Genomic DNA, 16,581 nt, shown 5'->3' on the forward strand with positions numbered 1-16,581 from the left:
AATATTGATGTCGCGTTACGCACAAGAATGGATTTTAATTAAACAAAAGGTGCATGTAAATGCAATAACATAAAAAAAACAATAATATAACTATGTATAAGTGCCCTGTGTAGGTACACATTAATCAGAGTAATAAATTAACTCCATGAATGAACAGAGCGTATTGAGTAGCGTCCTGCGTCCCCACATCATTGCCCAATACAATTAACAATAGAAAACAATAGTTATACTGTTCCTTGTATGTGTCGGCGGCTGAGCCCGCCAGTTTTATTTTAGTCGCAATTACACCTTTAAAGAAATCACATGTTTTACTGTTCCAACCTTCTGACGTACGTTTTGTGGATTTAACTTATAAAGTGGACATTACTTATAAGTGGACAACAACAATAATATACCTGAACATAACGTATATTAATATAATTACGTACATCGGGTATATAAAATAACGTACATTGGTGACCCCGACGTGATCATTAGGTATACAGTGTATCAATACGCCCGACGTGATCATTACGTATACAGTGTATCAATACGCCCGACGTGATCATTACGTATACAGTGTATCAATACGCCCGACGTGATAATTAGGTATACAGTGCATAAATACGTACATTGGTGACGCCTGTTGAACATTTTTTTTTACGTTTGGGACAGTGCATTGTGGATGGATCCTCACGACGGACCCGCACTTATTTACGCCGCGCCTAATACGCCGGCGCCTTCTTTAGCGGCACCACCCGCACAGGCGTCGACGGAGATGGAGACTTTGGCCAGTAGAAGTGTTTCGTCGAGGATACCAGATATCTGGTCAGACCAACCGCGACTCAGGTTTGTCCAGGAAGCAACCAGGCCAGAATATACAGAAATAGCCGAAATGAAAACCTCCACGCCGGGAAGCATTCACGAATTATCGGAAATGATTAACCGACTGCAAATGGAAATCGCTGAGTTACGCCGGTCCAGAACACCTCTACGGCAGGAAGATTCAACCGTACGAGGGAGAATAGGCCGATCGGGTCAGCGCGACGTGAGTAAGTCCCGAAAAAAACCAAATTGGCTATGTTTTTATCATCACCGTTACCGTGCTAAGGCTGTGAAGTGCGTCGAGCCTTGCAATTGGAAGGGGGCTAAACCGACATCTACGCAGGGAAACTAGACGCGATACAGCCGGTGGCGGGGGCAAGTATCGAATCGCATAATAACCGCCTTTGTGTTTTCGACCGAAATAGCAGACTAAAGTTTTTAATTGATACGGGTGCCAACGTATCTGTGATTCCTGCAGTTAAAAAGTGTGTGTCTTCGCTTTCAGATGATTGTAATTATAAGTTATACGCTGCAAATGGTACTGAAATTAAGACATATGGTACGCGTACTCTTGTTTTAAATTTAAATTTAAGGAGAGCATTTAGATGGACTTTCATTATAGCGGACGTAAAGCAGCCAATTATTGGGGCAGACTTTTTAAGCCATTTCAAACTGTTAGTTGATTTACACGCGCGAAAATTAAAGGACCAAGTCACCAATCTAAATGTTCTCGCTACGATTATTTCACAGGAAAGTAACGATGAGTCTTCTATTAAAACCGTGGATAATACTAACAAATGGCATGAGTTATTATTAAATTATCCAGATTTAACCAAACCTGTATCGTATAAAGAGACGCCTAAACACTCAGTATGTCACTATGTAGAGACATCCGGTCCCCCGGTCTATACGAAGGCTAGGCCTCTACCTCCGGATAGGTACAAACGGGTCAAGGATGAATTTAAACATATGGTAGAATTAGGGATATGTAGGCCGTCCAAAAGCGCATGGGCAAGTCCACTTCATGTAGTAGCCAAAAAGAACGGAGATTTACGTCCTTGCGGTGACTACCGTAGGTTGAATGCCGTGACGAAGCCAGACCGCTACCCCATACCCCGGTTGCAAGATTTTAAATATGTATTAGCAGGTAAGAAAACTATTTTTTCTCGCCTAGATTTAAATAGAGCATATCATTTTATTCCTGTAAATGATGACGACATTGAGAAGACAGCGATCATAACACCCTTTGGACTGTTTGAATTTACGCGCATGACCTTTGGGTTACGTAACGCAGGTCAAACATTTCAACGATTCATGGATAGCGTTGTATTACAAGGTCTAGATTTTTTATTTGTGTATCTCGATGACGTAATAATAGCTAGTGAAAATGAGGTCCTGCACAAACAGCATTTAGACACAGTTTTTAAAAGGTTTAATGATTATGGCGTTACTTTAAATGTTTCGAAGTGTGACTTTGGGAAATCAAAGTTAGAATTTTTAGGATATGAAGTGTCGTCGGAGGGAGTACGTCCCCTGGACTATAAAGTTCAGGCGATTGTTGATTATCCGAAGCCCGAGAATGTCGAACAGTTACGTCGATTCTTAGGGATGTTGAATTTTTATCGCACTCATATTCCTAGAGCCGCTGAATATCAATCCGAGCTCAATATTTATTTACACAACGCCAAAAAGAAAGACCGTACTGTTATAGCATGGAACGACAAAGCCAACGAGGCATTTAAGAAGTGTAAGGAGAGCTTACAAAGCGCCGCTACACTTCATTACCCGTTACCCGATGCGGAGTTATCGCTTATGACCGACGCTTCAAACACATGCGTCGGCGCGGTTTTACAGCAAAAGGTAAACAACGTGTGGCAACCACTTGGTTATTTTTCAAAGAAGTTGTCTCAGACTGAAATAAAATATTCAACTTATGATAGGGAATTGTTAGCAGTTTACATGGCCATCAAATATTTTAAAAATTTGTTGGAAGGTCGCGTCCTAACAATATTCACTGACCATAAACCACTAGTATATGCGTTTTCTAAACTCAATAATAATGATAAGGAAAGTCCGAGACGAGTTAGACATCTTTCATATATTAGCGAGTTTACTACCGATATTCGCTATATTAGCGGACCGAATAACGTAGTGGCAGACGCATTATCACGTATAGAGACAGTAGATTGTCCTACAGCTCTGAATTACACAGAAATTGCAAAAGAACAAGCAGTAGCGGCGTAAGGGGGGGGCGGTGGGGGCGGTCCGCCCCGGGTGCCAAGCATCAGGGGGTGACACAAGTCGCGTAGATTAGTACTCACTGGCATATCTGCATGGCAAATCTGCGGTCTATGTCATGATACGGGGGGGTGATTGTCTTTCAATCTTCGAATCGGTAGGCAAAATCCTGGGGGGTACCAGGGGGTGCCATAGGACTTGTGACGGGGAGGGGTGGGGGGGTGATCGCCCCGGGTACCAACCCATGCTACGCCGCCACTGAGAACAAGCTAACGACGAATACCTACAACAAGCGTTAAAAGTTTCGGATAGTAACTTGCAGTTTAAGCAGTTTTATTTGCCTAGCTGTGAGGAACCTGTTTATTGCGAAATGTCAACTAACAAAGTCAGACCTTATTTACCGAAACAATATAGGCAATTAGCTTTTTATTCTGTGCATAATCTTAGTCATCCAGGCATTAAAACTACAAAAAATCTAATTAAACAAAAGTTTTTTTGGCCAGATATGAATCGAGATATATCAAAATGGGCTCGTGCATGTATTAATTGTCAGAAAGTAAAAATTACGAGACATACTGTATCTGATGTAGGACAGTTTGGGCGACCTGATCGTTTCCAGCATTTACACATAGATATAGTAGGGCCTTTACCAATTTCGGCTGACGGTTATAGATTCTGTGTAACGATGATAGACCGATGTACCGGATGGCCTGAAGCATTTCCTGTTCAAAACATTACAGCGGAGACTATCGCTAGAATAGTGTTTGAGGGTTGGATATCTCGTTTTGGATGCCCTTCAAAGCTTACCAGCGACCAGGGTAGACAATTTGAAAGTGATCTTTTTAGACAGTTAATGAAATATTTAGGAATACACAAATTGCGCACGACACCTTATCACCCTCAAAGTAACGGCATGATTGAGCGGTGGCATAGAGCACTTAAAGTGGCTTTGATGGCACGCTTACAACGCAATAGTTCTTGGGTAGACGAATTACCAGTTGTATTGTTAGGTTTACGCGTCGCTACTAGAAGCGACAGCGGTGTAAGCGCAGCTGAATTAACTTACGGCAAATCAATTCGATTGCCAGGCGATTTTTTTGAAGATACTAAATTTTGTGATACAGATTCAGAATATTTGCAGAAACTAAGAGATAATATACGTAACCTGAATCCAAGACCATCGAGTCATAGTAATTCACGTTCTTTATTTGTTCCTAGTGATTTAAGTACTTGTAAATATGTGTTTGTTCGGCATGATTTAATGCGCAAATCTCTTCAACCCCCATATGATGGCCCCTATGGCGTCATAAGTAGGAGAGGCAAAACATTCGTCATTAAAATAGGAGAAAAAGAAACTACTATTTCAATGGATAGGTTAAAACCCGCGCACATTCTTAATGACCATGATTTGAACGATAATTTTGATTCTTTTACTAATTCTAGTAGTAGTGATAACTACGGTAGTAAGAATACTAGTGCTAATAACGCAGACACTTCTAGCAAAGTTCTAATTCCAAAAACAACGCGAAGTGGCCGGGTTATCAATAAACCGGTGCGTTTTGACTTGTAAGTTTTTTTTTTTTCTAAGTAGGTAGAGCGGCTCATCGTTACTTACTTAGGATAAGTTTTTATAAATACAATGTTCTAATGTTTTTACGAAACATGTAAACTATTATGCGTATTATTAATTAGCTATTAGTTTATTAATTTAATATTGTATTTTTATGTACTTACTTTATACATGGTTTCATGATTTTTTACTTTACTCTTTATTCAAATTGATTTATTGTATTTTGTTTGGCAAAACATTTTTGATATTATATTTGGTTTCTTAGATGTTTATTGATGTTTAGTAATTTGTAATTGACATTTTTATATTGTATAATGATAGACACATACAACTTTCTTTTGTTTTTACTTTTTACTTAAACTTGCGCATTGCTTGTAATTTCACAATGGACCAAGTACACAATTTGATTGAGCGTATTATGTCTCTAGATATTTTTAATTGACATAGAATTTTGTTTTATAATTTTGTTTCAAATATTCATTATTTTGTTATTTACTCAATCAAGTGTTATTGTGTTTTATTTTTTGTATAAGGAGGGGGATGATGTAGGTACACATTAATCAGAGTAATAAATTAACTCCATGAATGAACAGAGCGTATTGAGTAGCGTCCTGCGTCCCCACATCATTGCCCAATACAATTAACAATAGAAAACAATAGTTATACTGTTCCTTGTATGTGTCGGCGGCTGAGCCCGCCAGTTTTATTTTAGTCGCAATTACACCTTTAAAGAAATCACATGTTTTACTGTTCCAACCTTCTGACGTACGTTTTGTGGATTTAACTTATAAAGTGGACATTACTTATAAGTGGACAACAACAATAATATACCTGAACATAACGTATATTAATATAATTACGTACATCGGGTATATAAAATAACGTACACCCTGGAAAGGGCCTATGTACTGAATAAAATATTTGAATTTGAATCCGAAGCCATCAGTACTTCGTTGACGAAAATATTCGTTAGGTATTATTTATGTAGAACAATACAAATTACAGCTTACAAAATTAATTAGTACCTAAGTCCAAGTAATGGGCAAGCGTAAGTGTAATAAATCGATTAGCTATCACAGCGTAGACTGCTGTTACCAGCCGAAGGTCATTTCACAAACTGGATAAAGCTAAAAGTTTATCGACATCGGTAAACAAGTTGCAGTGTTCTAAGAAAACCAGTCTCGACTCTCGGCTCCTAACAAAAAGATAACAGGCAAACTCCAGCATTTGCCTCTAGCTAGGCAAAACCATTTACATGCATAGCATCTTTTTATTTTTAGACTGGAAACTAAGATACACCTTAAATGGCTTCTCTGCTAGTTTCGACCCTGAAAAAGCTTTTTTATGATCATAACTTTAATTTTAAGGTAGTATATTATAGTAAGAAGTATCAGACAGTAGGAAGATATATCTTTAATTTAGATAAATTGTCTAAGAAGTATTCTAAGAACGCGCAAAAAATTCATCATCATTGAATAAGTAGCTATTCGAATTTACGAAACCATCCTTCAGATTCTCACGCTCTGTCATCGCTACGGAAGAAACAAATTTATGATTCTGGAAAATTTTATGTATCTTGCATATAAACTAGTTTTAAGCATGTGGTTAGTTTTAACCTACCTATTAAACTACTGCTTTTACCAAGTATTAATTAAGCTACAAGCAAGGTTACTGAGGGATTTTTAGATGACTCAAATTGAAGAGTTTACGGAGAATCGATAAACAAAAACAATAATAATATGATAATAAAGTAACAAAACAGATATCACGATTCACGCAGTTAATTTACATAAATCTGTACCTACTGCGTTTATGAACCCTTCCGTTCATCAGGGGAAAAACCTCTCTAATAAGTTGGGTAACAAACATCCTACTTGGAAGGTAGGTACTTGGCCTGACTGGTGTTAAAACTGCTAGGGGACTAATTTCACTGGGAGAATATTAACTAGGCACATAAGTACTTAGTACTTACCGGACCGGGTTTACAAGTTGATTAATGCGAAGTAAATAAAGTTACTACATAGATAAGTAAGTAGTTTTCCGTTTAAATTACTTACCTTTCCACTATAATGCAGATGGTACCACTACCTATGGTCGAAGGTAAGTTGAAATTGAATTCCGCACCAACAGACAACAATTGAGAGCTTCCTGGGAATAGCTATCTATCTATACTATACAGCACATACGTCAGTACACCTCGGTGTACATTCGCCAGCACGGTTTATAGAACGAAGCTATAATAGGTGCGTTATAAACCGAGTGTAATCGCACAAAAAGAGCTCGTATTCATGCAATTGTTATCATACAGGACATGAAAAAATGGTGTGATTGATTCTTAGGCACCCGCCGGTCGGCCATCAGGAGTGGTTACATAAACCAAGCCACACTCACCCGTTTGTTTACGCTCAACGAGATGATTGCACCAATTGATCTCTCAAACTCTGGCACGTTCCACGTCCCGGCTGGTGGTGGTGAATAATGTATAAATAAGGAGTCGGATGAGGAGCGTGTGGTGCGTAGCTCGGTCGCCGCGAAACTCGTTGTGAGGCGACCCGCGGCCGGCTTATGTACAACTATACGAATGTATGACGACTAGCGTATACCGGGTTTTCCGCTGTACTTAACGGCGATTGCCCACGATTCGAAGATGCGCAGGTCTTAGGTCAAAAAAATAGAATATCGCTTTGTTTTGACCATCTACTAATACTTGGAATATAAGTTTACTTCATTTTAGATTTCTGAATAATAACTAAGTACCAATTCAGTTTCTTGGTAAGTTTTTTGTATGTATACCTATTAATTTACTAGCGAAGCATTTGATCATAATGATCGTAATAATCTTCTTTCTTTAGTTTCTGATAAACACACATACGTACGAGTACATTATGATTTGAATTTTTTTAGGATAATGGTCCATCACCACGTAACTGCTTGTACTACACTGTATTTTGAGATTTCTAAATACTTATTCATCGAGATATTTTATTAACAGCTATTCAACGCTATCAAATATTAAAAAATAAAAAAAAACCTACGAAATGAGTCAACAAAAATAAAATACACTTCAGTACTTTCAGGAGTCATGCATGACTGTAGGTATGTACTGTACTGCCTGCCGACAAGTGAATCCGTTCTAGGAAAAAAATCCATGCTTCCGAAAACATGGCACTTGAGATGAAATCCTCTGAGGGCGAAGGGTACAGAAAACAAAAAAGTCGTCAACCACAATCCAAATTCAATACATAAAATATTTGCTACCCCTATGAAAAAAGCATAGCAAATTCTAAGTAATGAATTGCTATTTTTTTTTAACAGGCGTTACATTCTTTTCGTACTGGTAGACCTGGTTTTCGTACTGCTATTAGGCTTATAGGGACACAAGTTACCATAATTCTTTACAATAGAATAGTCTGATGGTCAAATAATAAAGTCGAATTTAGGGTACACATTACGACTTTTTGCATCGATACAAATGCGCGGTTTACAGTCACGCGACATCATCGCGATTGTATTGCTGATTTTAGTAACGTGTGATTACGCGTGTGTGGAAAGGTAGATTTTTGGGGCTTGATTCACTTAATGTTATGTGGCAGTTTGAATGTCTTGTGTGCCTAAAATACAAAGCAAATATATCAATATGAAAAACAATGCTTACATTTCATACATGCAGTGAGAATGACGTACTGACTTCGATCTTGCTAGATCTTGGCCAGAACTGGGTGTCGTTTTCTAATGTTTGTCACACCTTGTTGCTGATTTTGTACTTTCAAAGAAGTTTCTGAAAATTTAAGTATTATTTAATACATCATAAATATTTGTACTGCACCTAGTCCCTTGGGATGCCTGAAGATATTTGCACCCTATAGGAAAAACATAGTTATAAGTTAGGAGTCAAAACTTGAACTGAAAAGTAGGTATTGTTAGCTAGGTAGGTAAAAAATATTTGAAATAAAAAATATAAAACTATGTAAATAAATATTTTATTGTATGACTTACTTATGACTACTCAAAACTTTTGATACGGCATCCAACCTTTACATTTTGCGGTACCGCATAAACACTTCTTTTGGACAACATCTTCTTCAACCAAATCTGAAGTACGATCAGGTGAGCCGTAGTGGAAAGTGACTTCAGAATGTGGAGGGATATCCTTGCATGCAAAAAGTGCCAGTTTCGGTATGGGAATATTGACCCTAACAGGCACAATGACACAATTTGGATCACAGCTATGATTGGCATACCGTCCAATGTTCCCAAACTCGCTTGGATCTACAAATGTTTGTGAAATTCCACTTACACTATGTTCATTTAAACAAAATATGTAATTCATTTCTTTATTCACAATGTTGGTGCGCTGCCTGCTAATTGCTTGTGCTTTGGTTATCACTTCTCCTGCATATTCACAAACAAATGTACCTTTTTGAATAAAGTTATTACAAAATAGACCAAGACCTTTCTTTTCATTACAACTCATTCCAACATACAAAGATTTATGAGGTCCTCTTTGTACAAGGCGATTGCCACAATTATAAGAACAAGAACATAAATCATTACATTCTAGTATAGGGCCCATTACACCATCCTTTAGTTTACTTTCATTTAAATACAATATATCAGTATCCAAACTTGGTACATAGTTACCTCCATCAGACTGCTTGACACAAGGACAACATGGGAGTTCACATATGTTATCACAATCACATTTCTTGGTTAGCTGTGAATTGAAATCTTCAACTATTTGATTATAATGTTTCGAGTTTTCTGGCGGTCCTGGAACACTTTCTGTGACATACATCAGTGTATGATTCTGATGAGAATAGTTATCATCAATCATTGTTTTATGTAAACTATTTACAATTGTATTGGTACCAGTACAATTTTAAATCATCTGTTAATTTTACACATTTATGTTGAAACATACTTTTCAACGTACACTCATTTTAAAAACAGCCTACTACTAACTTAAAATTCTTAGTTACTTCATTAGCATTTAGGCAATGCAGCAAGTTTAATTAAATTTTAAATTATTTTGTTCAAAACAAAAACATGGAAGAGCAAAAAGCAAAACAAACACATCAAAATGACATTTTGCGTGACGTAAGGTGATTTAAAGAGAACGTCATGCCAACGGATTTTTTAAGGTAAAAGCGAGATAATGCTATACGATTAAGGGAGATAATACGTAGATAGAGAATAGAGTATAGATAAGCTACTAATAAAAAAAAAAAAATAGAGTGAGAAAGCTTATATGTCAGATAAATATGGGAGAGCAGGACAAAACATTTTTTTTTGTCTCCGCTTGCGTATCGGATTTTTATGTTTGCCACCATTTGCTTTGGTGGCAGACAATTGCGTGGTGTTTTGATGTTTTTCATCAATTTATAGTGATTTCATGTCAAATAAAACAATCAGAACATTGTTCTACACAGTATTTTGTGTGATTTCGTTTGCAGTAATGGTGAATTGTTGTATAATTGGTTGTAAAAGCCGTAGTGAACGAAAAGAACCAAACATAACCTTTCATCGGTAAGTAGCATTTTTTCGCTATTATATGGTAACTGAAGGTAATAACATTAAGAAAACGATTGTTTGATGTTACCGAAATGTAAGTTTTCTCGTAATTATGTTAAAAATTTGATTATTCTAAACCTTTAAATTGGGTAATAACCGACTGAAGTGAAAGTCATCACGTGCCAGAAGATTCATTATGATAATACGTGTTATCTGTCATTAGTCGGGTTATAAGCCGCTGGGGATACCAGCAGGCCTAGTCAATTTTCCCTCATGTATTTTTGTTTTTAGATTCCCGAATGAACCAAGTTTAAGAAATAAATGGACGGAGTGTACGGGCCGAGTACATTGGCATCCAAGTCAACATTCTCGAATATGTTCCAGACATTTTGAATCCAGATGCTTTCAGGCTAAGAAAAAAGGCATATTTTTAAGGCAGTCTGCAAAACCTACACTTTTCATTCATGATGTAAGTAAAGTTGTTTGTAAATTATCATATAAATATATGTTACGGTCAAAGTGATAAATGTGAAAATTATGAATAATCGCCGGTTATTATTAATAATTACCGCATGATTTGGTAAATGTGATTAATACGAGGTCATTTATGTGTGTATAAAACTAAATAGGCGGCTTAGTGCCAAATTATATTAATATAATGATATAAAAACGTTAAAAAGTTTGGCTGTACACGAGCACGTACACAAGATGTTGTTTATGAAATTTGTTAGTACTACGGTTGAATTATTAAATAATCACTGTTAAATGTGATTAATTTATCACTTTTACCGCGACTGTCGGTAATTATTCATAATAACCGGTTATTATTAATAATTTTCAATTTATCACATTAACCGTAACATATCTTCTATCTATCTATATATATATAAAAATGAAACCCGTTTTCCGTTGTCACGACATAACATGAAAACGGGTTGACCGATTTGGCTGATTTTTTTTTGTAGTTTTCTAATACTCTGTACAAGGTTTTTACGGAAAAAAATATAAAGAAAATCTCTACGCTAAGGCGGTACGAAGTTCGCCGGGTCAGCTAGTATAATAATAAAAACTAATTTTGTATTTATTTGTATAATTATAATTTTCAACTTGATGTTCATTTTACCTGTGTTTTCCATAGACTGTACCTCAACATGATCAACCAGGTTCATCCAAAAAACCTTTGGAAATAGAGATACAAGCATTTGAGTCTTTGGTATGTTTGTCTATTCTATACTAATAATCTATGTTTATACTAATACTAATAATCTATACTAATATTATTAAGAGGAAAGTTTTTAATTTTTGTATTTTTGTGTGTATGTATGTAGGGAAGTGAGGGCCGGGACGGAGAGGCAAGTAAGGGCCGGGAGAGAGAGGGAAGTGAGGGCCGGGAGCATAATTATATAGGTAGCTAGGGACAGACAGATGGACAGACAGCGGGAAGCGACTTTGTTTTAAACTGTAGTGATGACACAATTTTTTTTTTTAGTCTAAAGTCAAAATTTCTTTATTTGTTTAGACTAATAAATAGTTCTTACAAATAGTTCTTAAAAGATTATTAGTATAGTCCCGTTAGCCCCTCGAGGTAAGCTAAATAATAATATGCTTGTGTTACGAGTGGGCTCACCACAATAGTCGAGCGGCGCCGGCGGGGTTCGAACCCGCGTTCCTCGGATTTCGAGACGGCCAGTCCTTTATATTTTTATTTTAGACAACATTATAATATGTAACGTAACGTATATAATATATAACGTAACATTTGCATAATAACTATACATGTATGATATTATAAAATATTCCTAAGTAATTACTGACTAATGCTAAATTATAGTAAAGAAAAATATTAACATTAATTTTAACTTTTAGCCCATTGTTACGTCCGTGACGACTACAATTTTACCACCTGAAGACATTGCTATGGAGATAGAAATAGAAAACACAATGGTGCGTTTTATTAATTCATCATTATTATTATAATGCACGTTTTACGTGTACACACTGCTTTTGTGATTTATTAATATTGAAATTTTCTATTCTAATATCGATCTTAACTTTCAGCCCGATGCTGCATCCATGACAGATGACGTGTCAGTTTTACCACCTGAAGTTGCTATGGAAATAGAAATAGAAAAAAACATGGTAGGTTTTGTATATCATTCATTACACGAGGCTTGAATAATTTTTTTACAAGAGTTTTATAAAATAGTTTGGATTTACTTCCATTGTAACTATGTAGCGTTTTATGCATTTAATTCCTTTGTTTCAGACTCCAAAGATAACTCCTCGTAAGAAAAAATTAATTAAGAAATTGGAAAAAACAACAGCTGTTGGAGAAAAAAGAAAGAAGAAATTAGCAGCTTTGCGATCCAAAACCTGGCGTTTGCAGAAGAAAACGGCTGAAATGTGTACAGTCATACAGGAATTAAAAACGCGTTCATTGATTAATCAAGAGAGTGCAGATTTATTGTCTTCAATAGATGTTGTAAATAGAGATTTCTTGAAAAAGTTCTTATGTAAAGATAGTACTGCCAGAAAGTATACTCCAGAGCTGCGGAAATTCGCTTTAACTCTCCATTATATAAGTCCAAAAGCTTACAATTTTGTTGGAACAGTTCAACACCTGTTTGCCCCATACGCGTACATTGTCGCGATGGTACCAGTGCGTTGATGGGGATCCTGGTTTTTCATCTGAGTCTATTAAAGCGGTAAAAATATTACATGAAATAAATAAAAATAAAAACCCGTTACATAAAACTTTATGTGCCTTAAGCTTTGATGAGATGGCAATTAGGAAAGGGGTTAATTTTGATGGAAATAACTGCATAGGTTTTGTAAATTTCGGGAATGGAGTTGTAAGCGATAATGACCAGCTAGCCAAAGATGCACTAGTTTTCATGCTTACATGCATGAACGGATCATGGAAGATACCATTAGGATATTTTTTGATAAACGGTATAAGTGCTGAACAGAAAGCAGGTTTAATAAAAGTTTGCATTGAGACATTAAGTCAAGACTGTGGGGTTGATAAGTAACTTTTGATGGTTGCGCCGCAAATTTGTCGATGGCAAAAATTTTAGGGTGCAAATTAGACAGCACCGACTTAATTGACCCTACTTTTACTGTGGGCAACCATAAAATCGTAATATTCCCAGATCCCTCGCACATGCTCAAGTTAGTGAGAAATACGCTAGGTGAAAAGGGGCCAATCATTGATCCGCACGGCCGTGTTATATCCTGGGAGTATGTAAGATCACTTGTAGAACTTCAGGACAACGAAGGATTACACTTGGGTAACAAATTAAATAAATCTCATATCAATTTCGTTAAACAAGTAATGAAGGTGAAGCTGGCAGCTCAAGTCATGAGTGAATCCGTCGCAAATGCGATTGAGTTTTGCGATACAGAGTTGAATATCACCACTTTTAAGAATTCTGCAGGGACTGTTGAGTTTATTCGAAAAATGAATAATTTATTTGATGTGTTGAATTCTAGAAATCTTAAAGCATATACTTACAAAAAACCATTATCTCAGAAAAATTTTCCCGAAATCAAACAATTTTTAGACGAGATGGTTGTATATTTGACGAACTTAAAATTAGGGGGTATAAATATTATGCAATCCCAAAGAAAAACTGGATTTATGGGATTTGTTATTTGTATTAAAAGCGTTGTTAAACTTTACGAAACTCAGGTGGTAAATAATAACCTCCAATTTCTGAGCACATACAAAATGAGTCAGGACCATCTAGAGTATTTTTTTAGTGCCATCAGGGCTAAAGGAGGATTTAACAACAATCCATCTGCACAACAGTTTAAATCTGCCTTTAAGAGGATGTTAGTACATGGAGAAATTAAACATATAACGTCAGGAAACTGTATTCCTCTCGAACATATAAACATTTTAACGCTAACGAAACCTGAATTAGCAATAAATAAAACATCTGAGAAAAATAGATTAATTGATAATGAACCTGTAAATACAGAAATGGTTGAAAATATATTAATGAAAGATCACGACTATTTAACAGACCCAAGTATTTTGACTGAATTTTCTAAACATATAATTATATACATAGCTGGTTTTGTTGTAAGCAAACTGAAAAAAGAACTTAACTGTGAGGAATGTGTGTCAGCTATAGTATGTAATACTAAATATGTTAGCCTACAATTGAAAAAAGACAAAGGCGGACTGTGTTATCCTACAGTAGATGTCACAAAAATATGCGAAATTTGTGAAATTATATTTCGTAGGAATAAAGGATTTTATAAAAAAAATCATTTAATAGAGCTAATGCAAGAAAGTCATTTATAATACTGTTTAGGATATCCTTTTTTCTCCAAGACTTCACATTTTAAACAACAAACATTTCTTGACTGTCACTATTCGCTCTTAGTTAAAGCCATAAGTTTAAAGTATCTGAAAGTTCGAATACATTATGCAGCTAAAAAGCTTTCAGAAAAGTCTGACATCGTCAGGAATTTTTATAACAAATTAATTTTGTTTAAGGGTCAGTGATACTGATTAAAGTATTATATTAAAGTGGTTTTTTATTTAAATCTTCAAAAACTCAGTTTAACCTCTAAAATATAGAAAAAAGCTTGCACGCACACGCCATCAATCAAGTCCATCCAGTTGTTTAAGCGTAAAAAGGTAAACATACATACATACACACAAACTTTCACTTCACCTTTATAGTAATACTTACTTACTAGATTTTGCGCCTCAGTTTCACCCGCAGCTTACCTAATGAGTTTTCCCATGGGAATTAGATACTTTGGCGGTATAAAGTAGCATCAGGGTGAGCGTAGCTTTCTAATTAATTAAAAAAATATTCCTCACCTATTTACCCCTAAAATCAGGGTAATTTTTAACGTAGCCAATACTAAGTCTATTGTTGTAGCTATAGATATAGGTATGTAGATATATTGCTATCTCACTCAGGTGTACGCTAATGACCCATCTACCTCTATTCTCTATCTACGAGATAATAAGATATGCCAACTCAAGGCGGGCCAATCAAAATTCGTTGTTTAATTGCTAATGACATGGTGGACACATGTGGACCAATAAGCATCGTCGTAGAACTGTCATTCAAACATTCGTTTTCAACAATACGTAGGCAATAGGAAAGTCTCGTCATAGGGATGTACTAAGTGACTAAAAGATACATTCAAAAATAATTAATCAGATGACACGGTAACGGCAAGTTTAGCTTTTAAATCTTATTCATTTTCAAACATTTTAATATTATCACTTACATAACAACTACTTAAAATGAAATGAATAAGTACCACGGATAAATAAAACTTTCCCAAAAAAAAATTCAAGATAAAAACACTCTCGACTCTATCTTTAACGTGGTTTGACTTTATTCCAAAAGTGGTTGGCTGATTATAAAACAAAATAACTGTACGGATTAAGGCCATAACTGACTGTGTTGAATGTTGATGGCTTTTTTCTATCCGGTTTAGCAGACAGATTTGGATTTGAATGATTGATTTCATCAGTCGAATAAAAAAATATATAGCCTGACCAGGAACATAAAAACCCTGGCATAGAGGCGCGTCAATTGCATTTGATAGTGCAACACTGAGTACAGTCGTACCTGTGTTAAATTAATAGGCTAACTTTATGTATCAGGATTTAGGATTACGGGCTAATTTGATATTTTCATAAATTAACGAAAAAATATTATTATAGGTAACCTGGTTTAAATAAATTAAATGAAACCATCAATCGAGCTAGTAGGATTTATTTTATAATTCATCAATAATCAAATTCAGAACTTGAATATTCAACTGCAATGTCTGCTCATGAACACTTCAAACTCGGCACTTCTTTCCCAATTCCATAAAATTCAACACTTAGAAAGTGACAAAAAAAATTAAAATAGGTAGTTGAAACAAACCACAGCAAATTTTCATAGTGGACTGTACTATACGATAAACATGTCAGTCAATTTGACAACCTTTGTCGGAAACATTATTCAATGAAAATATTGTCCGAACCCTTAGTATTTCTCTTCGACAAATACTTTAACACATTGTGAACCACTTTTCTTTCACGACTATAAAAATATTTTAGCAATTTAATTCACAAAATTAATTGCGCAATGCGCACATTTAAAATTAAGTTTGTTTACACTTTGACAGCAATAGACAGCTTGATTATTGACATGCAAGGTGACATGTCAATGAAGTTTTCAGTTACTGTTGCCATTAAAAGAAATTAGTACCATTAGTTTTCCGCAACATGGCGAGGGTCAATTTATTAGAAATAAATAAACGAATAATTACGTTAAAAATTAGCGTATAGTTCCAAAATACTGGACTGTCCTATCGATGACATTGACAGTGGGGCGCCACCGTCAATACCGGATCGCTGGTTCCGATTTTTGTCATGTTGGAAACCATATAGTTGAACGATGGTAGCGCCCCCCTGTCATTGAGTTTGGTGG

At 35.8% G+C, this 16,581-nt stretch overlaps 2 protein-coding genes across 11 annotated transcripts in view; one reads left to right on the forward strand and one right to left on the reverse strand.

Moving 5' to 3' along the window:
• The window catches only part of LOC135083724 (inter alpha-trypsin inhibitor, heavy chain 4-like), a 31,761-nt gene extending 22,092 nt beyond the window's left edge, over positions 1-9,669 (reverse strand). For 4 of the 10 annotated variants that reach the window (XM_063978499.1, XM_063978494.1, XM_063978514.1 and 1 more), the window contains exons 1-2: positions 8,609-9,668; positions 8,268-8,390 (exon numbers count right to left, since the gene is read on the reverse strand). In XM_063978499.1, the coding sequence (XP_063834569.1) occupies positions 8,268-8,274 (7 nt within the window). In that variant the 5' untranslated portion in view covers positions 8,275-8,390; positions 8,609-9,668. Of the gene's footprint in view, positions 1-6,669; positions 6,755-7,003; positions 7,188-8,267; positions 8,391-8,608 lie in introns of those variants that run through there. The other 6 variants (XM_063978468.1, XM_063978451.1, XM_063978459.1 and 3 more) reach the window with 5 other exon arrangements.
• A 222-nt stretch (positions 9,670-9,891) lies between these two features.
• On the forward strand, positions 9,892-13,157 carry LOC135083530 (THAP domain-containing protein 1-like). The gene is made up of 6 exons (XM_063978298.1): positions 9,892-10,138; positions 10,415-10,592; positions 11,262-11,336; positions 11,990-12,067; positions 12,182-12,262; positions 12,390-13,157. Exons 1-6 carry the CDS (start codon positions 10,005-10,007, stop codon positions 12,789-12,791), a joined length of 948 nt encoding a protein of 315 aa, XP_063834368.1. The 5' UTR covers positions 9,892-10,004; the 3' UTR covers positions 12,792-13,157.
• Positions 13,158-16,581: the final 3,424 nt, after the last annotated feature.

Source organism: Ostrinia nubilalis, chromosome 2 (assembly GCF_963855985.1).
Source record: "Ostrinia nubilalis chromosome 2, ilOstNubi1.1, whole genome shotgun sequence".
Lineage (NCBI taxonomy): Eukaryota > Metazoa > Arthropoda > Insecta > Lepidoptera > Crambidae > Ostrinia > Ostrinia nubilalis.

Bases quoted from the DNA above. Each gene is read 5' to 3' on its own strand.
- LOC135083530 (XM_063978298.1), top strand. From the start codon at position 10,005: ATGTCAAATAAAACAATCAGAACATTGTTCTACACAGTATTTTGTGTG. The intron at 10,593-11,261 runs GTAAGTAAAGTT...TGTTTTCCATAG, and splicing joins CTACACTTTTCATTCATGAT to ACTGTACCTCAACATGATCA. The intron at 12,068-12,181 runs GTGCGTTTTATT...CTTAACTTTCAG, and splicing joins TAGAAATAGAAAACACAATG to CCCGATGCTGCATCCATGAC.